Source organism: Bos javanicus, chromosome 19 (assembly GCF_032452875.1).
Source record: "Bos javanicus breed banteng chromosome 19, ARS-OSU_banteng_1.0, whole genome shotgun sequence".
NCBI lineage: Eukaryota > Metazoa > Chordata > Mammalia > Artiodactyla > Bovidae > Bos > Bos javanicus.
The window spans coordinates 48322410-48344075 of record NC_083886.1 but is presented as its reverse complement, the minus strand read 5'-3'; the positions used below and the strand labels follow the sequence as shown (position 1 = coordinate 48344075).

The 21666-nt window shown below is 49.4% G+C and overlaps 1 protein-coding gene across 8 annotated transcripts in view; it reads right to left on the bottom strand.

Annotated features, from left to right (window-relative positions):
• Window positions 1-1399, bottom strand: part of TLK2 (tousled like kinase 2) — a 124325-nt gene extending 122926 nt beyond the window's left edge. For 2 of the 8 annotated variants that reach the window (XM_061392272.1, XM_061392271.1), the window contains exon 1: window positions 995-1243. In XM_061392272.1, the coding sequence (XP_061248256.1) occupies window positions 995-1130 (136 nt within the window). In that variant the 5' untranslated portion in view covers window positions 1131-1243. Of the gene's footprint in view, window positions 1-994; window positions 1244-1316 lie in introns of those variants that run through there. The other 6 variants (XM_061392266.1, XM_061392267.1, XM_061392269.1 and 3 more) reach the window with 5 other exon arrangements.
• Window positions 1400-21666: the final 20267 nt, after the last annotated feature.

Here is a 21666-nt window from a genome sequence, read left to right as displayed (position 1 = left end):
CTGAGGAGCATGAAAAAAGGAATTAATTACTTCATTTTAATAGAGAACCCATGGTAAAACCATCAACCTGCATCCATTCAGGAAATTAGTATGGCTCCATAACCACCCCTTTACAAAATCTTTCTCTGCCACTCCCTGGAGCAGTAGGTTGCTCTAGACATCTGCTTTTAGCACTCCTTCCAAGCAGGGAGGGGCAAGAGGACACCATTTTTAAACTCCTTCCACGACCAATTAATGCACAGGCTACTCTCAGCAAATACCTCCATCGTTTGCAAGAAATCAACTCTTGCAGAACGCACTGGAAACCGCCCAAATATTAAAAGTAGAAAAGGTACATATACCATTACCTACAACCCCTTTGCACATATTACTAAATAGCTACTGGAATGATTGGCATGATTTAAAAGTTCACTGAAAATATGAATTAAACATGCCCCTCTGCAATCTAACAACTCCACAATTTTCAGTAACAACCCCTACAAAGCCTCCAGTTTCATTTCCCTTCCTGGATTGAGAGCCTGGGGCAAAGAGGAATGAAAGGGTGGCAAATTAAAGTTTCACCCACACAGACAAGTGCAGGTTAGAGAGGGAATTAGGAAATTCTCAGAAGGGTAGAAAGGTATCTTAGAAAAGAAAAGAGAAAAAGAAAAAAGAGAGATTGAGAGAATGTTTCCCTAAGTGGCCTTCCTCGAGTCTCGCCCTGCCCTAATCGAGGCCGGAATGGCAGAGGTTGCAGCCTCCCTTCAAGCCCCAGGGTCTCTCGGCACGTTTCCTAAACCTCCATCCCCAGGCCTGGCCCGGAAAATGACGCCCCAGCGGTTATTCCATTTAATGTCAACTCATGTTAAGGAAAGATCCACTCAGTCTCATTCCAGCGGGGCCTTGGACTAGGATCCTCCCTGTAGCCCACAGCCGGAAAGCAGGACCGATGGGGCCTGGTCCCGGCGCCCCTCGTCTCCCGCCGGCTCCAAACTTTCCCCAACTCCAGGCCCACCTGTCACGGAGGGAGGGCGGGCCAGCTCTCGGGGGCGCCAGGGAGGCTGCCGGGGCCTCCAGCTGCCCGGGTGCCCCCCTCTCCCCGCCGGCCGCAAGACCCACTCCCAGGCCGGGGCCGCCTGGGCCTCTCCCATCTTCGACCCGGCCCCTCGGCGACCCGCAGTCCTCGGGAAGCCCCTCCCGCCTCAGCGCCCGGGAGCTGCGGCCCGGCGCCGGCCCTCGGGTGGGCCCGGGCCGCAGCCTCCTCAACCGAGGGGGTCGCCCGGACGGTTAATACCTCAGGCCCGGCGCCCTCCCCCGCCCGGGGCTCAGCCTCTCACCTGCCGCCGCTGTCGCCGCCGCCGCCGCTCCACGCTCCTCCCGGGAGGGGCCCCGACCCGACCCGGCTGCGGACCGCTCTGCTCTCCCCTTGGGCAGGCCCGGGGCGGAGCCGGGGCCTCTCCTGAGCGCCGCAACCCCCCGCCCGGGCAGCCGCCGCCGGCGCCGGGCTCCACGAGAGGGCGGGCGGGGGAGGGGGGCCTCGGAGGCCGCAGATCCCCGGGCTCGCGTACAGAGCCAGGCGCCTGACGCGGGCCCGGGCCCGGGCGGCCGCGGGGGGCGCGGGACCGGTCTCCTGGCGCCGGACAAAGGCCAAGGGAGGCGCAGAAGGGCCCAGGCTCGGCCGGGAGGTGGGGGCCCGCTCGGCTAGGGGCCACTCGGGTGCGGCACGGAAGGCGGGGGGGTCGGAACCGCTGGAGCCCAGGACCCGCCTCCGGCCCCTTAATCCGGATCGGTTCGGTCCGGATTAGTAGTGATCGGTGTAAACACACTAGTGAAACCGCGTGTTTCCTCGCGAGATTTGCACGGTTGGGAGGCAGGGGGGGGTCCTGGGGGGGGTGGGGGAAGTGCCGACAGTGGGGGAGGAGGGGGAGGGGACGAGGAAGGTGGGGGGGTCCCCGCTGCCCCGGCGCCCCGCCTCCTCCAATCAGCGGCCGGCCTGCCGGGCAGGGGTTAACCAGGGGACCCCGCGCAGGCGAAGGAGGCCGCCGCCTCGCCGGGCGGCTGAGGGCGGGCTGACGGGCGGCGCCGACGGACGCACCGCGACGCGAGGGGAGGTCTGACCCGGCTGGGCCGGAGTCCCGGAGACCCCGCAGCCGTCTTCGTAAAATCGGCCCCCGCCCCGCGGGACCGGCCCCAGCAGAGCGGTTGGGCCGGCGCCCTGGGTCGCGGACCAACGCTGGAGGGGCCTCGCTGCCTGGGCCGGGCGCTTCCCGGATCCGCCTCGCCGAACCCTGCGGCCGCCTAATCCCTGATCTCCACGAGTTTGGGTGAGAAGTGGGGTTGATCTGCCCAGGATGGATTTTAAAGGAAGAAAGCCGTGAGCCGACGAACCCCGCCCGAACTTCCCCGGAGACGCCCAGTTAGTGAGTTGGCTGTGTCCCCCCGTGTTGGCTAGCTCCCACGCCCCGCCAGGCTCCAAACTCACCTTCTCGGCTCCCCAAATCCACGTTTGCGCTGTGGAAAGCGGACAGAGCTTCACCTCCACGTACCTGGTTGGCAGGGCGTTTTTAGGGTCAAGTGGTGCTCTGGGATCAAGGCTGAGCCCCCACCCCCACCACAGCGCTGCCCTTCGGAAGGCGGGAGGTTGGGGGGGCGCTGCCCCAAAGGGACTCTATCGGTGCGCCCTGGGGGAGGTTCCATTTCAACCTTTGATTAAAAACAAGGCTCTCCTGGGTATTTAGGGGGCTCTAAGAATAAGTGCTAGAATGGGGAAAACAGGCCTGCCCCTCTCTACCGAGGAATGGGAAATAGGCCAGGGTGCAATAGCTCTTTCAGCTAGGCGGCTTCCTACACAGAAGGCTCCCATTCTGATCGCCCAGCACCAGAGAAAAAATCACATTCTCCACCGACATCTGAGCCGGGACACTGACTTCTACGCAGATACCCAACTTTTTATTTTCCTCTGATGCTTCCTTGATCAGATGTCTGAAGATGTATGAGAACCAGTGGCTTGGGGAAAATTCATAAAATGAGCAAGAGCCTTGAACTTTTCCAGGGGGTAGGCAAGTATTCAGGTGATGTTTCTGCATTTCTTTCTTCCTTACTCTTAATTCTTCCTGTATTCATGGAACACAGACCTGCTGAACGGGCTAAGGATGGCAGTTTAGTTATTGTTCGTTGTTCAGCCTTCCCAACCCTTGGGCACATTCAAGCACTGTAGAAAAAAATCCATTCCGCCAAGAGTCACCTTGCTTCAAATCCCAGCCAGGTTGGGCCTTGCACACACATATTTCGATAGATAACAGTGTTTGAAGGGGAGGGGGGGGAGCAAGTTCCAGGCAGAGGGCAGGAAAAAGGGCAAGGTAAAGGACTATCAAGGGAGCAGGAGAACCAAGAGTATCTTCCTCTACAACTCAAAAAAGCAAAGCACATGAGACAAGTTCTGTCCTTACAGTGAATGATCAAAACAGTAACTCCTTAAAATGACACTGGAACATCTCAGAAGAGTTTAAGAGAAAGAACACTGGACAGAGCTGGAGCTGAGCTCCGGCCAGCTCCTCCACAGACAAACTGCTCGGGCCGTTACCTAACCTGTCAAGTTTCGCCAACCTCATCTGTGAAGGAGTTTGGACCAGAGGATTCCCAGAGTCTTTTCCAGGTCTAAAGGGCTATGATTCCATTTTTTGAGGTAACTATGAAAAAATAAAAATAAAACTAGTCATTGAAATTCAGGAAAAGATGAGATTTTGTTTCACTTTGCCTAGTGTGTTTTTCCCTGCATGTCCGAAAACTGACACTATCATAGGGTCTGTTCATAGCCCACTCCACATCTAACACTCATCCCGAGAGGAATTGCTCATAGGAATTTCATGGATTTGCTTACCACAAAAATGGTGTACTTCTGTTTGTTGTTCAGTCACCCAGTCCTGTCCAACTCTGCGACCCCATGGGCTACAGCATGCCAAGCCTCTCTGTCACTCACCATCTCCATCAAGTTTCCCCCCATTCATGTCCATTGCATCAGTGATGCCATCCAGCCATCTCATCCTCTGATACCCTCTTAATTGCTTCTGTTTATAAGCATATAAACTACTAGGCTTCCCTAGTAGCTCAGATGGTAAAACATCTGCCTGCAATGCAGGAGACCTGGGTTCGATCCCTGGGTCGGGAAGATCCCCTGGAGAAGGAAATGCAACCCACTCCAGTATCCTTGCCTGGAAAATTCCATGGACAGAGGAGCCTGGCCGGCTACAGTCCCAACAAAGAGTTGGACACGACTGAACAACTAACACACATAAGCATATGAGTGAAAATATCAAATACTAACAGTCAGAAACAAGAAGCAATAGATGGACGATTTTGTTGTTGTCCAATGGTTCTCAGGAGAAGGCAATGGCAACCCACTCCAGTACTCTTGCCTGGCAAATCCCATGGACGGAGGGGTCTGGTGGGCTGCAGTCCATGGGGTCGCTAGGAGTCGGACACGACTGAGCGACTTCACTTTGTTTTTTCAATTTCCTGCATTGGAGAAGGAAATGGCAACCCACTCCGGTGTTCTTGCCTGCAGAATCCCAGGGATGGGGGAGCCTGATGGGCTGCCGTCTATGGGGCCGCACAGAGTCAGACACGACTGAAGTGACTTAGCAGCAATGGTTCTCACGATATAATTTAACCTTGGGTTCATGAACCCACTTGTTTAAAGTGTGTTGGCTCACAGAGCAACTTTGAGCAGCTTGTCAAAGGCTGGCAAATGGTGACACTCCCCATGCAAAAGCCCAATTGCTATCAGAAGGCTCAAACATGGATTCATCTAGATGTTCCCATTGATCCTGCCTTCAGGGTAGCATATGACAAGTCCTCCAGGTCCATGTTCACAGTCACAGAAGGGACAAGGGAGCTGGCGTTCCCCAAGCTGTGCTCTGCAGGTTTCGACAGGTTAAATGCTTTAAAGGGAGTGGATGTACATTGGTCCTCAGGACTCTAGGTTAAAGTTAAGTGGAATACTTTATTTCAGTACTTCTTAGAACCTAAAATGTATAATATGCACAAGACAATCTTCAGGAGGGGGATTGGGGTATGCACTGGTTTCTAATTTGATTTTTTGAACCACCACCCTGGTATTTTTTTGGTGGGTTGATGGTTTCTGATACTCATGGGAGATACTTTGAGAAAGACACTGGAGAAAACTAGTTTAGCCCTTCTTTGCCCTTTCACCTGTACCACAAGTAATGCATGTCCACAGTCTTCTTAAATGCTTCATAATATCCACCATTCTCAGCAAAAAGACTATGGCATGTTTTACCAAGCAGGGGACCCTCACGTGCACCTTTTCTAAAAGGAGCCTGCAATATGATGGCTAAGAGGACAAACTCTTGGTCCAGGGCCCTGGTTTTCATCTTGGCCCTGCCTCTTAGCAGCTGTGCTGCCTTAGGCAAGATATTTAACTTCTCTAAGCTTCAGTTTCTTTACCCATCAAATGGTGTTAAAACTTCACAAGCCCTGGAGGATGAAATGGAAACTCCAGTATTCTTGCCTGGAAAATTCCATGGCCAGGAGAGCTTGACGGGTCATAGTCCATGTAGTCTTTACAAAGAGTTGGACACAGCTGAGCCTGCACACGTAGAAGGCAATGACACCCCACTCCAGTACTCTTGCCTGGAAAATCCCATGGACGGAGGAGCCTGGTGGGCTGCAGTCCATTGGGTGGCCAAGAGTCGGGCACAACTGAGCGACTTCACTTTCACTTTTCACTTTCATGCATTAGAGAAGGAAATGGCAACCCACTCCGGGGTTCTTGCCTGGAGAATCCCAGGGACGGGGGAGACTGGTGGGCTGCTTGCCATCTATGGGGTCGCACAGAGTCGGACACGACTGAAGTGACTTAGCAGCAGCAGAGCCTGCACACAATTATTGAAAAATACAACTATTTGGTTCTAATTGAATCAACTCCACAGAAGGGAGAGAAAATTAAAAAAAAAAACACCTCACAGGGCTGTTGGAGGACAAAATGAGATGATGTATATGCCTGACAGAATAATCTCCAAATAAATGGTCCTCAAACCTCATGTTTCTACCAAGGATGTCTACATTTGTCATTAGATTGTCTTGGCAGCACACAGTTTAACTTCAGAAATCAGGCTGCCAATGTGCTGAGTCGCTCATGGGGCTATCTTCTTCATAACAGAAAAAGGACTTGATAACAGGAAAAATGTCTCATTAAAGAAAGCACTACTTTTGTTGGGGGGAGGGGAGGGCCCAGTAGACAAAAATATAAAAGTCACCTGGTCTGTTTATGTTCTTCTTCCCCTGCCCTTGAGGGTTTCTAATGGTGTGAAGAAATAAGAGATTTTGTGAAGGCGGTATTTCCACCAGAAATTCTGGTGGGCAGGGCCATGTAGAACGTCAGGGTGGTGGTGGTCGCACAGAACTAGGCTCAAACCCCATCTCTTCACCTCTCAGCTTCATCTGAAAACTGGCCTGCACACCTAATCCCATGGGTGGCTCTAGGGAAGGTTGAAATAGTGGGACTAGCCTGGTGGTCCAGTGGCTGAGACTCTGTACCACCAATGCAGGGGGCCCAGGTTCGATCCCGGGTCAGGGAACTAGATCCCACATGCCACAACTAAGGGTTCAGATGCCACAACTGAGACCCAGTGCAGCCAAATAAATAAATAAGGAAAACATTTTTTAAAAAATAAAGTTGAAATAGTGATGGGAATTGCCTTCTAACTGCGCCCGACATACAGTAGACATTTGGTCAGTGCTATTTCCTCCAGACTCCCCATTTCTAACAAAATGGAAAAGCATCTGGCGGCCAGGCAAGTGCTCAATGGATGAAAGAAATTCACGTCTCAGGTCTCAGCCTTCACAGGACTCTCTGCCAGTCTCTCCCTATCTCTGGTTTTCATACCCTCCTCCTGCCCAACTTGCTTCAGAAGCTCTTCCTGGGCAAGTCTCCTTGACACAGTTTATTTATCAAGTCATGCTGTCTTCCCCACACCCCAGTGATGCTGGAACAATGTTCTTATTCTCCTAGAGAGCACCTCCCTTCTCTAATTTCCTCCTTCAACTCCCTCCCCAAATGTTACTTTTTAATACTTGCCTTCTCTGCATTGTGTGTTCCTCCTTCCCAGCGACTGCAACAAGAATGAATGCCCACTTAAGTGTACCGAGCCCCTTAAGTGTAACAAGCCCCCTCTGCTGAGCTACTGAATCCTCCATTTTGGTTTTTCTCAGAAAGCCTCAAGATAGGACACAACAGCAAACACCCTGCATCTGTGGACATTAGCAAAATATATTTTGTCAATCTTCCTTCCATTGACCTTTCATATCAGGCTTAAGTAAGCAACCTTCAGACGCACCGACAGGTTGGGAGGGAAAGGGGACCTCAGCCCTGAGCCCACAGAGAAGAAAGAAAGGGATCACTCAGCTACTGGCAGGAGACTTGGGCATAGTCAGCCCAGAAAGGTGCATCAAAAGATGTGTGTGGTTTTTTATGGCCTCTGAATGACAAGAATGAAGTGGGGTTTGTTTGGGGTTTTGTTTTTTTTTTGGTGGGGGGAGGGTTGAGTTTTCTTTTTTAATTGTTGTTCAGTGGCTAAGTCTGCAGCACGCCAGGCTTCCTTGTCCTTCACTGTCTCCCAGAGTTTGCTCAAATTCATGTCCATTGAGTCGGTGATGGTGATGCCATCCAATCATCATCCTCTGTCACCCTCTTCTCCTCAATCTTTCCCAGCATCAGGGTCTTTTCCAGTGAGTTGGCTCTTTGCATCAGGTGGTCAAAGTTCTGGAGCTTCAGCATCAGTCCTTCCAATGAATATTCAGGGCTGACTTCCTTTAGAATTGACTGGTTTGATTTCCTTGCAGTCCAAGGGACTCTCAGTCTTCTCCAGGACCACAGTTCGAAAGCATCAATTCTTCAACACTTACCTTCTTTATGGTCCAAGCCTCACGTTTGTACATGACTACTGGAAAAACCATCACTTTGACTATATGGACCTTTGTCCATTTCTTTTTAATGATTGAAAGAAAATCAAAAGAAGAATAGTATTTCACGACTTGAAAATGATATAAAATCTAATTTGGTGTCCATAAATAAAGTTTCATTTAGAACACAGCCACACTGGGACTTCCCTGGCCCTCCAATAGTTAGGACTTTGCTTTTCAATGTAGGGGGTACAGGCTTAATAGCTGGTCGGGGAACTAACATCCCACCAAAAAACTAAAACATAAAACAGAAGCAATATTGTAACAAATTCAATGAAGACCTTAAAAATGGTCTACATCAAGAAGTAAAACTGAAAAAAAAAACAAAAAAAAACCCCACAGCCACACTAATTTCTTTACATACTGTCTGTGGCTGAATTTGCAAAATGGCAGAACTGAGTAGTAGTGACAGGCAGGCAAAGCCTAAAACATTTACTATCCGGTCCTTTACAGAAAAAGTTTGTCAACTCCTGCTCTAGGCCAGGGCTTCTCAGAGAGCAGATGTATCCCTCTGGGCTTCCCTGATGGCTCAGGCAGTAAAGAATCTGCCTGCAGTGCAGGAGACCTGGGTTTAATCCCTGGGTTGGGAAGATCCCCTGCAGAAGGGAATGGCTACCCACTCCAGTCCATGGACAGAGGAGCCTGGTGGGCTACAGTCCACTGGGTTGCAAAGAGTTGAACACGACTGAGTGACCAACACTTTCACTTCATGAATCCCTTGGGCATCTTGCTCTAGTGTGTCTGGGACAGGACCTAAGAGTCTGCTTTTCTATTAGCCCTCAGGTGACGCTGCTGCTGCTGGTCTGCAGACCACACTGGGGAGGTCAAGGCTCTCAAAGGCATGTCGGTTATATTAGTAGGAAATGCCTTTGTGAAGACTTTGTATGTACAGTGAGCAAATCTTTTAAAATATGGAAAAAACTGTAGTGTAACCCAGGATAATAACCCCAATCGAATCTTCCACATTTCACTCCGTTGTTTTGGCATCACGTGACAGCCGAACAAACAGGGAAATGGATTTGCTACCCACCTGGCTGAGACCAAAGGGATTGCAGCCGAACGCTCTTGTGAGTGCTTCCTCTTATTAGCCCTAAGCGTACCAGTCCAGCTACAGAAGGAACCTCTGTGTCCTGGTGTTCCAGTATTTGGAAAGGGGGTCTGAGCTTACCTTATCCAAAACAGTATTGGCTTTTCCACCTTCAGGCACATCCTCTCTCAGCTCCTTCTTCAGTGACAAACCCTTGGAAAAGCAGCTTGGATTCAAATCTCAACACTTCTGCATACATGAGAAGTATGTAAAAGGTCTTCTGAGACCCAAGGACACCTGACTTTTGGATCCCGATTTCCTTATCTGCACCGTGGAGATAATATATATAAAGCACCTGGGTTACTGCTGGATCCCTGGCCAGGTGCTTCCAACCTGAAATCATCATAAAACTTACAGGCAAAACCTGCCTCTTTCCCTACCTAACTCATGCTATTGTTTAGTCGACAAGTCGTGTCCAGCTCTTTGTGATGCCATAGAATATGTAACCTGCCAGTCTCTTCTGTCCATGGGATTTCCCAGGCAAGAATACTGTAGTGGGTTGCCATTTCCTTCTCCAGGGGATCTTCCTGACTCCGAGATCAGATCCCTGTCTCCTACACTGCAGGCAGGTTCTTCACCACTGAGCTACCAGGGAAGCCCATTTAACCCAAATTAGCAAATGTCAATTCCATTCTTTCATTACTTCAAAAACGCTGGAATCATCCTCTCTTACACCCTTATCCCCAGCACTTCCACTCCAGCCTCACCAGCCTGCTCCCACCTCAAGGCCTTTGCCCTTCCCCTCCATCCACCTGGTGCACTTTCCAGCAGACACCTAGCAGGTGTGGGCACGTTACACTGCATGGACTGTGCGTTATCTTCTGCGTCTGTGTGATAGTGATACGCAGCTGGCCAGTAACTGCCTTTCCATGATAGAGTGAGAAAAACCTCCAGGCTAGGTTTTTCAGTAGAAAGAAGTGAGGACAGTTTGAAAAGAAAGACTATCTCATCACAAGGAAAACAACTTTTTTTTTTTTCTATTTCTTTCATTTTCTGTTTATATGAGATGATGGCTGTTCACTAAACTTACTATGATGGTCACTTCAGTGATGTACCTAAGTCATCATGCTGTATATCTTAAGCCTGTAGTGCTGTATGTCAACTATATCTCAATAAAACTGGAAGAAAAAAAAAATTTTTTTTAAAGCCCAAAACTAAATCCTCACCCTTAGGTGCATGCCACTGAGAGAAATGGACAATAATGCAAAATCATACGTCAGAGGCACGGAGTGGCAGGAGAAATAGGGAGCAGGGATAAGGACCAAGAGCTGGACTCTAGTGGTGGCGGAGATGCTATGTCACAGAGGGAGGGAGGTCAGGGACGGCTGTTCTCTGATCATCTGACGTCTGAGCAGGGGCCTAAACGAAATGAAGTCGCAAACCTTGTCACCGTCTTGGGGAAGAGCCTTCCAGGCAGAGAGAACAGTGAGTGAAAATGGCCCCGGGCCAGAACTGGCGTGTTGGCAGCAGGACCACTTGTCAGGCGGAGCTGCAGCGTCTCTCTGGGCCTTACGGGCCTTTTGTGACAGGGTGAGAAGATGCCTGCTGCTGAGCCGGCACGCACATAGGCCACAATCTCACCAAGGTTTCAGTAAAACAGGCGCTTTTATGCTGCAGTGAGATTCAGTGTCTTGAGCCTGTGTTTAATGCTTGATCCCAAAGGGCAGGGATTATAGCAAAAAGCACTTATTGAGCGTTTATGGGGCAGGCACTGGAATGCGAGCATGCTCATGATCACTTTTAATCCTTTCCACCTTGAGGGAGCCCCACCACATACAGGAGGAGGAGGAAGTGGAGAGGAGGTGAGAGAATTCTCTGAAAGCTGGTCTGCCTCCAGGACCTGTGCCCTCTGCCCCCTGCTCTGCGGCATATGGCTGGCCCAGGGCGCTCGATTCTGCCCGCCCCCGTCCAACTCCAGGTTCCACCTGCTCCTTGAGTTTGTTTCAGCTAACACTTAAATCCCTGTCACCTTGTTCTGGTTCCCTGCTTCTTACCCATATTTGTTGTATTCCACAACTTTCCTACCTGGCTGTTAGTTTCCACCTACTCTGGAAGTGTAGACTTGGGCAGTTGGTTAGTCACTTAGGCAAGACTCTTACCAAACTCTCATCACCCAGAATCTGGTTCTCAGGTCTTCAGGTCCCCCGGCCCCAGAGTTAACCCAGTTCCCAAAGAAAGTCATCAAAACGCTGAGCACAGTACACAACCCTGGATGCCAGCTGAAGACAGCTGCTGTTCTCAATTCCTTGAAATAGTGTGTCTTCTAAAAGGACAGGATGCTAGGTCTGTCCCCTCTCATGAAATTACATCAAAACCCTGCTTTCTTGACTTCTTTCTCTTGGACTCACCTCTCCTGCAATGACAGTTTATATATAGGCTTACAATTTATATTTAGGCTTACATTTCCTTAGAAATTTGGATCACCCATTTTTAGCCAACCCTGCAGCTTTGTACGGAGAAGGCAATGGCAACCCACTCCAGTGTTCTCGCCTGGAGAATCCCAGGGATGGCGGAGCCTGGTGGGCTGCTGTCTATGGGGTCGCACAGAGTCGGACAGGACTGAAGCGACTTAGCAGCAGCAGCAGCAGCTTCAGAGGACATTGGTAGTTGATTTCGTCCATCATCATGGAGTCTCCCAAGTGGTGTTCTCTGGTTTTGCAGGTATCCTGGTGAGGCCTCACATTTAAAAACTCTTATGTAGTGTTCATTAGCATAAGACTTTTGGAAAATTACTTCAACTTCCTCCTTTATCAGACTGGGAACTAACACCTGTTCTTCTCCCAGTGTTGCTCTAAGGATTAAGTCAGTTAACACTCGAAAGTCTTCTGAAATTTGAAGAAAAAAAAAAAAGTGCCATTTGTAAATGCAAAATGAAATTATTCTTTTGAGGCAAATTTCCCCTGAAACAATAGTTTAGGCAACAAAGAAACAGGGTTTTGATACAGCTGGCCCGGCACATGGCCTGTTGCGACAATGGCTATTTACACAGTGGCCCAGTAGCCCTTATCAATGAATCAGTGGGAATGTGGTTCCATCAGCTCCAAGAACCAGTGCCTGAATAAATGCTATCTCAGTGTGAAGCCATCCACAGTCTCTGGGTACTGTCTTTTCCCGGTCTCCCTGTGCTCTGTCCAGATTTAGTTTTTACTTACAGAGTAAACGTGATGCTGTCAAAAGAATACAAGATGCAGAGTCACAAGCTCTGGGTTCAAAACTCGGATCTCCATGCGTGCTAGTGAGGGTCAGCCAAGTGTCCTGCCTGAGCCCCTCCCTCACCCCATAAAATGGGGCTGCTCACATGACCTGCCCCTCAGCGTTGACGTGAGGATGGGATGAGGTAACCAAGGTTCAGAAAGATTAGTGTGGGGAATTCCCGGGTGGCACAGTGGTTAGGACGCTGCATTTTCACTGAAGGCCCAGGTTTGATCCCTGATCAGGTAAATAAGATCCCACAAGCGGCTCATTGAGGCCCCCCCAAAAAGGAAAAGAACTAAATAAGTAAATAGCTCTGATTTTAATGCAATGCATAATAGAGAAAAGATATGAAAAAACGCTAGTTTAAAAGAGAAAGATTAGCGTAGTGTCTGGCATGCAGAAGACACTCTGATGATGCTTGTTTAAAAATAACTGAACCGCACTGATTTGATTAGAGAAAGCAGTTGGTCACTAGTCTTCTCAAAATTCTTGCCTTCATCACCTTTGCCTGACGTACCACGCTCCTCTGTTTGTCAAGAATGTTTTTTGCTTTCCTGTTCTAACAAAATATTTGGAAACCAAAATAGATACTGTGTGTGTGGGCAGGGGACAGACTTGCTTGGTCACTGTTTGAGCCACCCAGATGGAGGTGTTTTAGCTCCCGCATTTCTTCAGTGGCAGCAGGGCAAGATTTTACCTTTGCTCCTTCAGTCACCCGTGAGGACACCACATCGTAACAGGTTCCCAATCTGATTAGGGACTTGGCCTCTCAGTCATTAGGGACTGACCACCTGATCCGCTCCACTCCTGTATCAGAGCAGGAAATACCCTGATAGGTTCTTTTCTCCTCTCACAGATACAAGATTCACCTCAGTTACCAAGTCCTTCCCTGGAGCACCCTTTATACACACCCCCATCCTGACAATCCAGAAGCTGGACAGAAGGACCTGCGGGTTGGTCTGTGGGGCAGGGGCAGCGCCGGAAGGCCTTCGGTGGTCACACTGCCCAGAGGCTGCGTCCCACCTGGCACTCAGCACGTGCATGGTCTCACCTGCCCTGTTTGGCTAGAACAGGTGAGAGCTGGTCCTGGGCCCTTATGGACTCTACAGCTCCTGCCCTCCCCTTGCTGTGCTCCCCACAGGATTGGAACCCCCAGGAAGTAGCCCTGGGTCTAGTTCTCCAGCCCCTGGTGACTCATCTCCCCCACTGGCAAAAGTATGAAAGTTGTGCCTGTTATGTTAACATGTTCCTGTGAGGCCCCCCATTGCCCACTGAGGGAGTTTCCATCTTGTAACTGGGAAAAGAGAGGTGGTAGGTGTGAAGCAGAGAGCCTGACCTGGGAGCTAAGCTGATCCAGGGGCCAGTCCAAGCTCTCCTCCCTGAGTTTGAGCTGTTTACTTCACCTTCCCAGCTCCCCTTTCTTATCTATTAAAGGGGATATGATGGGACCTCCCAGGTGGCTCAGTGGTAAAGAATCCACTGCCAATGCCTTAGACACGGGTTTGACCTCGGATCGGGGAAGATTCCACATGCTGCGGAGTAACTGAGCCAGTGTATCACTACTGAGCCTTTGCTCTAGAGCCCAGGCGCCACAACTACTGAGCCCACGCACCACAACAATTGAAGCCTGCGTGCCCTAGAGCCCGTGCTGCAGCAAGAGACGCCGCTGCAGCGAGAAGCCCACGCACTGCAGCTAGAGAGAAGTCCACACTGCAATAAAGACTCAGCAGAGTGGAAAATCAATAAATACATTTTTCTTAAAGGGAGGGGGAAATGGTGCCCATCTTAGAGGGGTAGTTAGGCTTCCTAAAGCATCCAGCACAGCAGAGTGGGACAGGGAGTCTAACTGGGGGCTTCCCTAGAATTATGATTTCTTCTCTTCCTCATTTGATTTTTTAACCTACCTTTCTAACTGTGGTGAGTAATATATATTCCTCACACTTAAAATAGACTGTTTAGTGTTTTCAGGAAGTCCTCAAACTAGAGCTGGGTCCCAGCACTGAGCTGACTGAAGCGTGGCTGCCAGAGGCCCTTAGGCTGCGCAGTCCTTGTTGTCTCTGTTGCGAGTCTCACCCTGCCAGCACGGCAGGAAGACAGCCACTGATGACACAGAATGAACGACTGTGGCCATGTTCCAGTTAAACTTTATTTGCAAAAATAGGCAGTTTGCCAGCCGCTGCATGACTCTCCAATTGCAGCTCACACCAGGATCACTTAGAAGGTATCTTGCAACACACCTTGCTGAGCCCTACCTCTAGCATTTCTGACTCTGTGGGTCTGGGCTGGAGCTTATATTTGCATTTCTAACAATTTCTGGGTGACACTGAGGTTGCTGGTCTGGGAACCACTTTGAGAACCACCGAAGCTTTTCCCTCTCCCTTCTTTCTCTGTGCCCCTGAAACATTTTATTCCTACTACAAAGAGAGCGTTTCTTGGTTTTTACGATGGTCAGTGGTTTATGTGTGGGTCTCTGGGATCCTGTGTTAATCATCTTCCTATCCCAGTGCCCGACGGTAGCAATTGCTCATCATTTACTGACAGAACTCGAGGGAGGTCGTGGCCACTGGGGCCCTGGCCCAGCCCCGCTCATCGGTGGGCACTTCTCTCTGGAGCTTTGTACAGCCCAGGCCTGGCCCTATCATGGACAAGAGGAGGAGGGACTTTGCCCCCTTGCCTGTCCAGAAACAGACCAGGAGTGGAGGCATTCACTGCTCAGACTAGACCTTGAACCTGGACTGGAAATAAACCGAGGCCGGGGGATTTGGTTTGTTTAATTTTGTTATTTTTTTGCTTTGTGATGTGTGAGTGTTGGGGGGTTCAATCCAGACAGCTGACTGCTGTGGAAAACCACTATTACTGAATTGCAGAGATTAAGAAATCTTTTAAAATGACCTATAGTCAGGGCTTTTTCTCAGATGATGCAAAATTCAGTTTGGTCCTGATAAAAATGAGTAATATTTGAGGGACTCCCTCCATGATCCAACTTCCCTGATGGCTCAGACAGTAAAGAGTTTGCCTGCAATGCGGGAGACTCAGGTTCGATCCCTGGGTTGAGAAGATCCCTTGGAGAAGGAAATGGCAACCCACTCCAGTATTCTTGCCTGGAAAATCCCATTGGAGTCTGGCGGGCTAGAGTCCACGGGGTCGCAAAGGCTCGGATACAACTGAGCAAGTTTACTTTCACTTTCACTCCGTGATCCAGTGGTTAAGAATGCAGGGGAAAGTTTGATCTCTGGTCAGTGAACTAACATGCCTCAGGGCAACTAAGCCCTCACTGCAACTACTGAACCAGGCGCATCAACTAAAGAGAAGTTGACACATTGTAACGAAAGATTCCACGTGCCACAGCTAAGACCCCACACAGCTAAGTAAATAAGCAAATAAATTTATTTTTAAAAGAACAAATAATATTTGAGACCCCTCCCCATCTCGAGTGGCATGAGCAACAATCCCTGGGTCCAGTGCCCTCTTTTGGAACTTAGCGCCTCCCTCCTAGTTTTTCTCCTGAGGACACTGCAAGTAGAGAGTCAGGCATGGACTCACGTGTGCTTCCCCACCTCCCCTTGCTGATGCGCACAGAGGAGGCCCCAGCAGGAACTCGCCAGAGACGGGGCCACTTAGTCCAGGGCTGGCCAAAAGCTGCAGGTGTAACAATGCCTCCCTCTTCCCAATTCCCAGGCCTCTCCAGTGGAGGCTGACACAGGAATTCCTTGGATGTGTGTGGTTTCAAGACCTTCCATACCTAACCTTCTGTGCTTCACCATCTCCTTTCCAAACTAACAGGCAGAAAGGACTCCTTCCCTCCCCATCTTGCCTGGCTCTGTGAACTCTGCCCATGGTCCAGGCGTGTGCTGCTCATCTAGACTGTGGTGTGGAGAGCTCTGAGCTATGGCCAGTCACCTGGAGCCTGCGGAGTTAGCACCGCTGGGGAGCAGGACTGACCTGAGGCTTAGGACTTAGGACTTAGTAGGCTTAGGACTCCTTCAGATATTCCCTGTCCGGCCACCTTGTTACCCCTGCCTGCCAATCAGTTTTGCATCAATAAACTTTATGTTCCAGGCTTTGTGAGATGAATGAAAGGCAAGCAGCTGAAGTGTGATCTCTGACCTTGGCACGTAAACAGCCTACAGATTGGACTTGACAGTTAATAAAGGAAAGGCCTTGCGATTCTCTGATGCCTTTTTGCCTTGATTAGATTAAGCATTCATAAGCTTTGGGGAAATCGTCAACTGGAAGAGGAAGACCCCACGAGACAGTAATTCACATCTCTACTCGTACAACCGTTCAGACTGTCAGCCCTTCAGTCAATAGGCACTGACACTGGTGCTGTCCTATTACCTGAGCTCAGCTCTGTGCTAACCTCTCTCCAGCACAGGGGCCTCGAAAATTCCCGAAGCCCACACTGTGCCCTCCTGGAAGACAGCGTCCAGTTTGGCAGTCAGGAGCACTCACTTTGGTTCAGACAAATCTGAACTTGAACCCTAATTCTGCCGGGTGACCTTTGGCAAATTATTTAACCTGTGTACCCTCAGTTTCCTCTTGGGGTTAATAATACCCACTGCCAAGGGTTGTCATCAGGACTAAGTGAGACCATCTGCACAAGGCTTGCAGCCCAGGGCCTGATGCTCAGCTGCCAGCCAGACGTGCAGGTCCCAGCACAGAGCTTACAGTTTGCTGGGCAGGCTCTCAGAGGCTGGAGGCTCCTTCCCTTCCCGACGCCCTGCCAGCCATGAGGAGCTGATGATGATCTCCATGGTCTCTGCTTTCCACGGTCTGAGAGATCTACTGACAATCCATTTAGTTTCTTCATCTATAAAGTGGGTAGTGGTGATAACCCCTGGGGGGATCAGGGAAGTGCCTGGCACAGAAGCCTGCAAAGGCACTTTGCCGAAGGAAAGGACTATGGGAACGTCAGATGCTGGTAGCAGCCTCTGGCTTGTCATCGGATGCCACTGCAGCCCTGCAGGCTGTCTTTAATAATAGGTATTTTAAAATTCCTAAACCCACTTCATGCTATATTTGCCCACACACGGAGGTTTATTCAGTGTTAATCACATTAATGTGCTGTTTCATTTCACGCTGTGCGATGCCAGCTTCCACGAGAGCCCAGAGACAGCAGAGTTTACTCTCCAAGGGACCTCGCACTGTGTTTGCCCACACGTTGTCAAGGCATCTCGGAGCCCCAGCGACCTCTGGGCCACCCCCTTGTTCCCCTGGGGTGCCCTCAAGCCTTAAGTAGGCTTCAAGTATCTCTCTTACCTCTTGGCTTTTACCCTCAATTAGAAACCTCTTAGGCAAGTGTCCAATTTTTACTAGCCATCTTGAATCCTTAAACCAGCCAAACACGTGCTACTCAGTAAAAGCAGCCCATCAGGGGTCATAAGGGGCCCTGTACGAACAGGAGTTTGCAGCATCCTTTGAGAGCCCCTGGTTCAGTTCCCCTCATGTTATAGACGAAACACTGAGTAGCAGAGATGTGCGGACTGAGCCTCTCTCCTCTGCTGGCCCTTGTGCTAAGCTGACGAATAACCTCCCGTCAGATCTGAAACACAAAACAGCAAATGTGTCCGTTTTTTCTTGGCTCTGCGCCCAATCTTCTTGAAACTACTACTTGCCCCTCCTAACTCTTGTCAGCTGAGAGCCTCAGACTCTATTTCCTGCAGAAAAGGACGCCCCCGACCGCTGACCCCAGGGACCGGCACAGCACCTCAGCACAGTGTCCCCTCTGGGCTCGGGGCCACCCACCTGCCTTCCCGAGGACTTCACCCCGAACCTTCCACCTCCTTATATCGTCAATTGCTCCCTTTCCACTGGCGCATTCCTGTCAGCAACTATGCTGGCTCTCATTTTAAACATTTTGGTATAAAACCCTCTCTTGACCTCACTATCCTCTCAGGTACTATTACCTGGACAACTCTCCTTGACAACTTGGCTGTTTCCACTTCCTCTTCACCTGCTGTTCACTCTTTTTTTTTTTTTTTTTAAGAGTAAATAGGTATTTACTTTTTGTTGAAATTTTCCAATCAAATGGAATTGCTTAATTCAAAAAAACTTATATATATTTTTCTCTTTAAACACTATGATCTCATTTTTATCTCTGTGGGCACCTAGAAACAAAACTCTGGATCCACCAGAGAAAATGGGGCAATAAAAGCATCAGAAATTCAAGTCAGCTATGGAATAAATACTGCTAGCTGGCAGTTCTCAATTCTAAACAGAAATGTCCCAGAACCTGTTGGGTTTGACAAAGTTTCTTAGAGCTGGGGATTTGGAAAAGTGGAACTCCACTGAATTCTTTCCCAATTGTTTCCAGAAGAGGGAAGATAAGGCTGATCCATCAAGTGAACATCCAAAGAAACACTTAACATGTTTAACTAGTACTCAGTATGTGAGATTATTAAGTAATAACTGGAATACATATAGGTTATTTGTCGCTTCTACAATATCTTCTGAAGGATGCTGAGCTGTAAGCAAGATCTTGTTTTGCTAAAGTCCAGGAACTTTTTGCTAAAGTTGACACTGATGTCTTTTCTCTGCTTGCCTCCCAGGCTTGTTTTTTAGGATAGCTAGGGGTTTGCTGTTTTCCCTTGAGGCCTTAAGCGTAACATCACAGTTGGTGTTTCAGTCAAATATCAAGTTGTTGTAGTAGCTGTCGTGATGAGACTGTCTGACCCATTACACACACACTCGACTCAAAAATGCAGTCGTTTTCCAAGGCGGAGCCCAGCTTACTGCAGAGATAGTTGTGAACGAAGTAAGTCTCAATGGAGTGGTTTTCCTTGTTGAGATCCCAAATTCTGATGGCCAGATAGTGTCTGGTCATGAGACTCCCATTGTGGCTGAACTTCATATCCAAAATCAAAGAGATCATTTGAGAGAAAATGACCTGCTACTTGGATCGTCCAGCTCTTCAAAAACTTCGGGTCATGGAGGGTCTCCTGAGTAGGGGGCAGGGGTTGTGGGTGTGTGTGGGGGCAACCGGGGCTCATTGTGGGGACAAGGAGGCCGATGGCAAATGCACTGGGAACGCTAACCTGTATGAGCTCTCCAGGAGGTACCAAGACCTGGCCCCGCCCCGCAGCCCGCAGGCGCCAGTGCTGGATGCCTCAGGTCAGACAACCACAGGGTTGGAACACAGCCCTGCCAGCTCATTAATCTTTTTAAGTAAAAATTTAAACCTATAGAATAGTTGAAAAACTATTGAACTGCCCCTTACCTAGATTTTCCAATTATCATTCTGCCACATATGCTATCTCTTTCTAATAAATAATATACTTATACACATACCTATATATAACATGCAGGTGTGCGTGCTAAGTCACTTCAGTCATGTCTGACTCTTTGTGACTCTGTGCACAGTAGCGCACCAGGCTCCTCTGTGCATGGGATTCTCCAGGCAAGAATAACGAGTGGGTTGCATGCCCTTCTCCAGAGGAATCTTCCCGACCCAGGGATTGAACCTGAGTCTCTTATGTCTCCTGCATTGGCAGGTGAGTTCTCCACCACTAGAGCTACCTGGGAAGCCCATATATAACACATATAACAATTTATATACATTATACATAATACATGTATATACATATATGTGTTAGTCACTCAGTCGTGTTTGACTCTTTGTAACCCCATGGACTATAGCCTGCTAGGCTTCTCTGTCCATGGAATTCTCTAGGCAAGAACACTGGAGTGGGTTTCCATCTCCTTCTCCAATATACAAGTATAATTTGTTGTTACTGTTGAACCACTTGAAAGTTTCAGGCATTTTGCTCCTTCAACCCTAAATATTCCAATAAACACTAAAACGTGTATCTCCTAAGGATCAGACCTCTCTTACATAACAAACTGCACAACTCAGATGGGACTCCAACCCAGCCAAAACTCACACTGGGACTTGAACCCACTGTCTTTTAACTGAGATTGCACATCTGGTCTCAGGATGTAGTGAAGCTTAGGTTCTTAATGTCTTAGTGCAAAAGTAATTCAGCAAGAGGCAAAGTCTTAGGTAAGAAGAGGATATTTAGAGATCCACCCTCCACAGACAGAATGCCATCCACCTCAAAAGGCGAGCGGGACCCAAAATATGGGGTAGGGGTTTTTTTTTTCTTTTGTCATGCTGCTTGGCTTGCAAGACCTTAGTTCCCGGACCAGTGATTCAACCCTGGCCATGGCACTGAAAGTGAAGAGTCCAAACCACTGGACCACCCAGGAAGTCTGAGTGTGCCATGTGGATGCTAATATATGGGGACAACAGAGGATGAGATGATTTTTGGATGGCATCACTGACTCAATAGACATGAGTTTGAGCAAGCTCCGGGAGATGGTGAAGAACAGGGAAGCCTGGTGTGCTGCAGTCCATGGGGTCGCAAAGAGTTGGACACGACTGAGCAACTACACAACAACATATCACAGTGAGGGTGTAACAAGGCTCAGGGTCCACTGGAAGTCGAGTCTTCCACCATCTTGGGCCTGATCAGTTCTAACTAGTTTTTGTTGTATCCTCAATGATTATGCAATTCTTTTAAAGGTTGTGCCCTGCCCATTTCCCTCCTGTATCATAACTGCAGACCATTATCACATCCAAGAAATCGAATAATGATACAATAATCTAATATAAAGTCCATTTCATATTCCCTCATTTGACCCCCAAAGGTTCTTCATGCTGCTGCTGCTAAGTCGCGTCAGTCGTGTCTGACTCTGTGCAACCCCATAGATGGCAGCCCACCAGGCTCCCCCGTCCCTGGGATTCTCCAGGTAAGAACACTGGAGTGGGTTGCCATTTCCTTCTCCAATGCATGAAAGTAAGTGAAAGTGAAGTCGCTCAGTCGTGTTCGACTCTTAGCGACCCCATGGGCTAAAGCCTACCAGGCTCCTCCGTCCATGGGGTTTTCCAGGCAAGAGTACTGGAGTGGGTTGCCATTGCCTTCTCCAGAAGGTCCTCCATAGCTACTTTTTAATCCAGATTTCAGGCAAAGAACAGGCCCGTCCAAATTTAACTTCCATTTCTACCACTCCACTCAGACTGTCCACAGTCAGGGTGACTTCTTCACCAAACTTAAAAGACCTTCTCTGGCCTTGGTCGGGGGTCACTCACGGCAGTCTCCGCTGGGCTTCTGCTGCACCACACATTCAGTTTGCCCCCTCCTTCCTTGATCATTCCCTTCCACCAGTCCTGTGAATGTTGGGGGAACCCAGGCTTTTGTTCTGGGCCCTTCCTCTTCAGTTCCCAGGTGGTCTTATCTAGGCTGGTGGCTTTAATACCTGCTGCATGCTGATGCCGCCCACACTTCCAGCATCGAAGCTCTGACATCCCCCGCATCCAGCCCCATGTATGGATGTTAGTAGCCCCGTTGGGTCTGACTCTCTGTGACCCCATGGACTGTAGCCCACCACGTTTCTCTATCCATGGGATTTCCCAGGCAAGAACA